General features: G+C 32.6%; 1 protein-coding gene across 4 annotated transcripts; it reads left to right on the top strand.

The window, feature by feature from the left end:
* Positions 1-274: 274 nt before the first annotated feature.
* LOC109214927 (axial regulator YABBY 5-like) lies at positions 275-6,425 on the top strand. Of its 4 annotated transcripts, none has more exons than XM_019378898.1 (6): positions 275-655; positions 2,400-2,519; positions 3,390-3,516; positions 5,355-5,403; positions 5,491-5,566; positions 6,083-6,425. In XM_019378898.1, exons 1-6 carry the CDS (start codon positions 575-577, stop codon positions 6,194-6,196), a joined length of 567 nt encoding a protein of 188 aa, XP_019234443.1. In that variant the 5' UTR covers positions 275-574; the 3' UTR covers positions 6,197-6,425. The 4 variants fall into 4 exon arrangements, with proteins under 4 accessions (XP_019234443.1, XP_019234445.1, XP_019234442.1 ...); XM_019378900.1 differs by having other exon boundaries at positions 276-655; positions 3,396-3,516; XM_019378897.1 differs by having other exon boundaries at positions 276-655; positions 3,387-3,516.
* Positions 6,426-7,621: the final 1,196 nt, after the last annotated feature.

Below are 7,621 nucleotides of genomic sequence, written 5' to 3'. Positions count from 1 at the left end.
TGTTGATTACGAACTCACATGAACTTAGTAGTTTTTATTTAGACTCTCTATATATTAAGAAATTCAAAATATTTATAAATACTAATTTGATCGTAAACTCCGTTATTAATAATATTAAATTGGAATTTTTGTAGAAATTCACAAACTTTAGAATTTTCGTAGAAATTCATAAAGTTAAAATTCTGGATCTGCCCCTAACTTTGCTCCAATACCGACCAGACCAATCCCATCCCATCCATCTCTTCACCTCTAATATGTGTTGTTTTGTACCCTTGCCTTCATTCATCTCCCTAAAATCATACCCATATTTATCATCCCTCCTTACTAGGTTTTTCTTCCCTTTACATTTCTTTTTTTCCTGTCTATGTGAACTTTTATCTTTCAGCTTTTGCTATAATTAAATACTAACAAAACACTACATATGTTCATATTTCTTGATTTGGACACTTCAATTATAACTCATCTTCTTCTTCTTCTTTAGCTTCTTTCTTGATTCTATTTTTCCTTGAATCCTTGATCTACCTCGTGGATCCGCGATTCCCGGCCAAAAACCTTAAAAGGACAAAACAAAAAAATGTCTCTAGACATAACATATTCGTCTTCCTCGGAACGTGTTTGCTATGTCCACTGCAACTTTTGCAACACCATTCTTGCGGTACACTTCTCAATTTTCTTTCATTTCTTGAATATTTTGTTCCTCTCCTCAAATTTACAACCTTTTAAAAAATTTACCATGCATGCTAATTTAGAGCAAATCATGAGAAAAAAAAAACTCCATTTTCTATGCTCATGTAGATAAATGATACTAAAAGTTCAGTTCCTTTTCTGGATTTTTTTTTTATGTGAAGGCAAATCTTGTGAGAATTTACAAAATTATATATGGTGAAATGAAGTCTTTTTTTGAGTGCAAGGACTAGAAAAGTGTTAAAAGGTTGGAGAGAATTTTCTTGAAAGTGAAGTATATAATTGCATATTTTATGTTATGCTTCTACTAATTGAAACCAAGTTTTTTTTTTTTTTTTCCTTTTTCCTTGTTTCCTTTTTCTGGGGGTCTTCTCTTCAGTTAGAAATTTTAAACTAGGAAGTTAATGGAATGGAATATGAACTGAGATCCAGTTTATTCCAAAACCTGATAAATGAATTACTCATATATTTAAGAAGTAGGCAGTAATCATACTTTACTTTGACTAAAAAACCAAGATTTTTTATTTTCACCAGATGCAAAGTATTTGATCCTTATATCAATTAATAGGGTTCTTGTGAATAGGATTTGCAAGAGCTCAACTAAATACTTCACTATTTAACAAGTTAGTTACTCGTATAAAGATAGAATTGGATTTGTTCACTAATTGGTTAACGTTTCCGTTTAATTCTTCTATTTATTGCTCCTCTTTTAATTTCCCTTAGGTTCGTACTTCCGGGCTGATCATAAATAATTGTGTACTCTAATCTTCGATGCCATTAAATTCGTTTCCTGAATATAAAACAGTAAAGATCATGGGGTGGGGTTTTTTCCTTCAGTCTATCGTACTATTCATTTGTCCATTGGATAATACTCAACTCAGAACATATCTTTTTCTTCACATTGATTAAAATCTACTTTAGTTTATGTGAAAATCAGATTGATAGAAAGAGTTCTCTTATTATTCTTCTTCCTATCTGAGGAACATGGCTAGTTAGATAAACCCTTTCGATTTGGGCATATACATTGAGTAGTTATTCCACTTGAAAAGAACTAATGTATGCATTATGGTAGACGGTCTATATCACACTCCTTGGGTGCGGTTCTTTTGCGTGAACGCTTTGACAAGAAATATGAAGAGGGTAGTGTGCGATCTTTTTATTTTTTTCTAAAAAGAAAGTTTGATTGCCTCTTATATAGTCATTATGGAATTCATAGTTTCTGTTCTCGTCATGTCATTGTCTTTGTTCAGTACTCTCACTTTTCTGGTGACAGACTGAGCAAAGGTCAGAAAAAGTCAAGAGCACCGAAAGGAAAAGGAAAGAAAAGGAAGAGAGTCCAAGAGGTTCCTTTAAAAGAAGATCCTTATAGTTATAACCCATGTAAGACATGGGAATTGTAGAGTCTGATATCTTAGCCTTTTAGTAACAGTTGTAGTACTAATTTTAGTAGATATGTGAGCCTTTGTATTTTTGCACTGTGAAAGCTAAGCTACATTAACAAACTCCATCATTTTATTGTAAACTCCATTCTATTCATGAAGTCTTAGCTATTAGAAAAATAAACTAGACTATATATTCATCTCAAACATATGGATTTTCTAGTTCATGTGTTTGGGAAAAGGGAGTCTATAGAAATTAATATAACACTAGACTAGGTAAATATGTTAAGAAAATACGTAAAAGTCTTCAATATTACTAATATGTATTGTTGTCAGGTTAGCGTTCCATGCAGCAGCATGATGACAATAGTGACAGTAAGGTGTGGACACTGTGCAAATTTGCTTTCTGTTAATATTGGATCTTTGCTTCAGTCTCTCCCCCTTCAAGATCTAGAGGTATAATAGTAGTTAGTCCATAATCTTTTTAGTGTTTGTGTTCTCTTTCATTTGGAATTCTTTCCCTGGATGGTCAAACAAGAATGTGGAAATAGTGTTCTAATTTTTACTTCTATTCTACTCCCTCTTTCTTATTTTATGTGATACACTTTGACTTTATACATAATTTAAGAATTGAAGAAATATTTTTGAAACTTATGGTTAAAAAATGCATGTTTTATATTTTTAATTCAATGAACCAAACATCTATCCAAAAAAGTATATTCACCAAATAATCTCATTATTATTCAATCCCCGCATTGTAATCCCCATATTATGATTACGGCATAACTTGTTTGCAAATCAAACAACCCCTAAAGAGTTTAGCTTATATACACCAATGACATAAAAAAATTGTTTACAATATTAGGTCACATTTACCTATTGAATCAGATAACCTACCTTATTTTCAAGATTAGAAATTTCACTTTTTATGAAGGGGTTACCCGTAGATATCGTTGGAATATGAACTGATGGCGTAAATATATATTTCCACCGTTAGTGAGTATAGACGAGGGAAATAGTGTTGTACAACAAGTTAAATTATACTAATAATGTTAAATTATTTTAGTCAGAGTATCAGTTAAATCCATTTAGTTTGGGTCCGTAATCTTCTGCTTTCTTCCTTAATGAGTCCCGCCTTATGTATCTCCACTTGAATATAAATGCATGCAAATTACATAAACTAGTACATCATCACTACTTAACTGTCAGTAATTAGTCTATCTTTCTTGAATTAATCTTTTGTTTTTTGGGGTAAGGGAGGGGAGGGAAGTGACATATTAATTAATGCTCATATATATGGCTCTCATTTAATTTACTTGAAAGAAGCAGCAGAGATCAAATATTGAAGATGCTAGTAAAGCATGTGGGTCATCCTCTTCTACCAATTATCACAGATTTTCTGCCATTGGTACATCTCCTGAAGATGATCAACCTAGAACCATGCCTATACGCCGTAAGCTCTCTCTTTCTCTCTCAATTTCCTTTGATCTTATGTTATATTTTCCGGAGGGAGTCTTAGCGTAACTGGTAAAGTTGTTATGTGATTAGGAGGTCACGGGTTCGAACCGTAAAAACAGCCTCTTGCAGAAATGCAGGGCTAGGTTGCATACAATAGACCCTTGTGATCCGGTCCTTACCCTACCCCACGCATAACGGGAGCTTTGTGCACCGGACTGTCTTTTTTATAGTAATATATTTCCTGTGTTTCCTTGCCGCGCCAATGAAACATGTTTACCTACCAGACATTATTAAATCTAACTGTATTTTGATGATAAGATTCCTAAGTGAGACTTGATAGAATGTCTTGTCCTACCCTTGGAATTGATATGAAGAAGTCATAGAGACAGACACCTAGCTTAGTAGTAGTACTATTTGTTTTGTTATCTGAACGGAATAGCCCATTCTGACGTTTTTCTTAGAAGATGCTACGTACACTTATCTCTCAGTGGTTATCTAGGCGGTTGTTTGGTATAATGGTGGGATATCCCATGAGACGGGATATCTCATGCGATTAGTTATCCCACCTTTTATATGGGATAACTAATCTTACCATTTTAATATAAAAGATATCTATTATAATCCTTATCTCATGTACCATACGACCCCTAAAGGTATCCGAAGAGCTTAAAGGGTCTTGGATTATTCCATCCATAACCTTACAGTTTCGGATTCTTTCACACAGTTTTAATTTTTTTAATACTAATGTAAGGGTCCGCTTAACCCTGTCAATATAGACGGTATTTCTATTCTTCTATTTTTTTAAAGTGTTTCTAGGTGTGTGTTGTTATCAAAACTCTTATTCCGTCCCAATTTATTTGATCCATTTATGATTTTAAGAGTTAAATGAGTTTTTCTTTAATTTGATCACGATTTTTTTGTATGCCTTTTTAAATATTTTAAATTATTAAGTATTATGACTTGTAGCAGTATTTTTGAGGTAGTTTTCAAACATATAAATTCTATTTGAGGTACTAGATTTTATATCTGAATTCATAGTCAAATTTGAGAAATTTGACTCTTGAAATATGAAATACATCAAATAAATTGGGACAGAGGGAGTAAAAGTTTCATAGTACTAGTAATTTAATGTAATATGTAGGAGTACATTTTTTATTTTATTTAATAGGAGTTCGTGGAAATTAAATCTGAATATGAGTAAGAGTTTTAAACCTACCCTTTCTTTGTCTTACAAATTATGCTTAAGTTTACCTTCACGATAGGGGACCAAAATCAATTTAACTTCAAAGAAGAGCAGTTTATCCATCTTAATAAGAATTCTTTACAAATAGAAGGGCCACTTGTCATGTTGTGAATGGGATGAGTACCATGACAAATTTGCTAAAGGGGAGTGCCTGAATTATCTGCTTTAATTTACTTAGGATCTGAAGTTGATTGTGACATTACACTTATATCCAACATTCCAACTCATCTTTAATAAGTATCTTGAAACATTGGTTAAGTACTTCTGTATTCTTTGCTGCACCCCTTTTTCTCTTAGGTCTTTTCTTGGAATAACTAGGTTTAGAGCTAGAGTGCGGGAAGCGGGTTCGGCCGAACTCAGTAACTTTTGTTCAAATCATGTATTTGTCTTAAAAAATTCATTGAATATGTACAACTTGTTAATTTAAAACCCAATAATTTAAAAGAATTATAATTCCGAACCCATAAGATTCAAATCCTGATTCCGCCTCTGAGCTCAACATTTCATGGAATCTTGGAGTATATCGTAGTTTACCTAAACCATGTATACCTTTTATTTTTATTTTTAATTTAATAAAACCCATGTTGCAGCACCAGAGAAAAGACAACGTGTTCCTTCCGCCTACAACAGATTTATCAAGTAAGTTCACTTAATATTTCACCTAGCATGTAACGTACGTAAGATGTGTGTTTACTATATATATGATGTTGTATATTCAATGTGTAGGGAGGAGATCCAAAGGATAAAGGCCAGCAATCCTGATATTACTCACCGTGAAGCTTTTAGCACTGCTGCCAAAAATGTAAGCTGTACCATAAAACATAAGTATATAGATAGATTTTCATGGAATGAGAATTAGAAAAAATTACTTCAATTTAAAGTAACTTTTGCTATGTGGATAGGTTTAGTCGTATGAAGAAATAGAATGAAATGATAAACACTGCATGCATAATATATATCAATATTTTATGTGCAAAGTTTTTTCTTAGTTAGACAGATCAATGCTATAAAATCTTGGATACTTTTCTTGCTCTTCATTCTAGCTTATCTGTTACCTTTGTCAATGATATGGTTAATTTGAGGAAAATAGAGAACCTTAGCTTGTGCTAGTTTCAGCTAGCTATTCAAGTTTTTAATAAAAAAAGTCTCCAGCTTGAAAAAGGCAAATTAAAAAAAAAAAAAAAAAATTAACCTTACTATGTGGATTTTTAGGTTTTCCACAAGGACAAACAGAAGAGGCACTAAATAGAAAACAGTGACCAATGCTTTATATATCTATCTCAAGAATTTAACTTTTGGAATTTACACAATTTTGCAGTGGGCACATTTCCCTCACATCCACTTTGGACTAAAGCTGGAGGGCAACAAGCAAGCCAAATTGGATCATGCAGTTGCAGGAGAGGGTCCTCAGAAATCTATTGGTCTCTATTAAGATCTAAATTATGATGACAAATAGTAGTATACTTGGAAATAAAGAAGAATTTTATATATAGATATATAGGTGAGATAATCTCACTAAACTAATAATCTTTCATTTTGTTTTCTCTTTTCAGAATGATTCCTTATAGGGCCTTGGATTCTTTGTTTATTTTTTCGTTGCTTTAATTTTGTGTTTTGAACATCTTATATATGTTGTAATATGTAACTAGCTTTTATGTTTATTACAATGATACGCGCTTCATGTTTATAACTCTTTTCAATTGTTTGTGTTATAAACCTATGTTCGAAAAAAAAATCTGCAAATAAAACAGGAAACAAAACAGAAACAGAAATATAAACAATATAATTAAAAGTTCCAAGCCCAACTGAGAACTGTGTTTCCTTAAGGAATTTAGCCCCCTCATTGTTGTCCAAGGTTGTTGGATTAATTCTTCCTAGGATACAACAGAACAACTATTCTGTAATACTGGCAATGAAAATTAGAGAACTTCGTCGAACTCAACAAACGGCAGTAAACCACACTTATGCTTACGTTTTGCTTTGAAAAGATAATGCAGAAAAATAGAAGAGAGAGGGGAGAGTATACAAATTTTAGGTGGTGGAAATGAGGCAAAGTCTCTGAATTTATAGCCAAACAGTCTAGGTTGAATAGGTGCGAAGGTACATGTTCACATGAGGTACCTTTCGACAGAAAATATTTCTGTCTGCTCGCGAATTTTAAATTCGAAAACGACCTTAGGACCGTTAGAAATTTTACCGTTGTAAATAAAATCCGCGCGGAAAAATATTGGAAAAAAGGAAATAAATTATGTCCGAAGCCGAGCGAGCGACAACGACGACGCGCGGCACCACTTCTTCTCAACTCTTTAAGAGCTAGAAGATGTACTTCTCTGTATAAGCACAAATAATTTCTTTCCATTTCCGATGAGGGACAAATTGTCTTAGTAAAAGGAACACTTCAAAGTTCAAACTTTTGTTTCCCTCCGAATCTTTTTCCTTCATTTCCCATTCACACCTCCCTTATATATTTAATTAAATAAAACCCCAACAGTTTGTGTGAACACACTTAAATTTTCTTTTTAATCTTGAGTTTTAGTTTCAGTTAGTTGCACAACGATTAGTTGTGCTGCAGCGAGAGTTCTCTCATTGACTTGATAAGGGGAACTAAAAGATAACACATGTTAGTGTTAACTGCGGATCTATCAAAAAATAATGATGGAAAACCCCACTATTTTCAGAATGCAACTGAGTCTAATAGGGTATTTGGGTTCATACGTGTTGTAGATATAATTACTACATAGATTGTACCTACGATAATGTTTAAATTTTTAGATATGAAATTGTCACGTGATTTAATGTGATGTTAGATCAAATATAAATTATGGGTTCAAGTCATATATATATATATATATATATA

Source organism: Nicotiana attenuata, unplaced genomic scaffold, assembly GCF_001879085.1.
Source record: "Nicotiana attenuata strain UT unplaced genomic scaffold, NIATTr2, whole genome shotgun sequence".
NCBI lineage: Eukaryota > Viridiplantae > Streptophyta > Magnoliopsida > Solanales > Solanaceae > Nicotiana > Nicotiana attenuata.
This window is presented reverse-complemented; position numbering and strand designations above follow the sequence as displayed.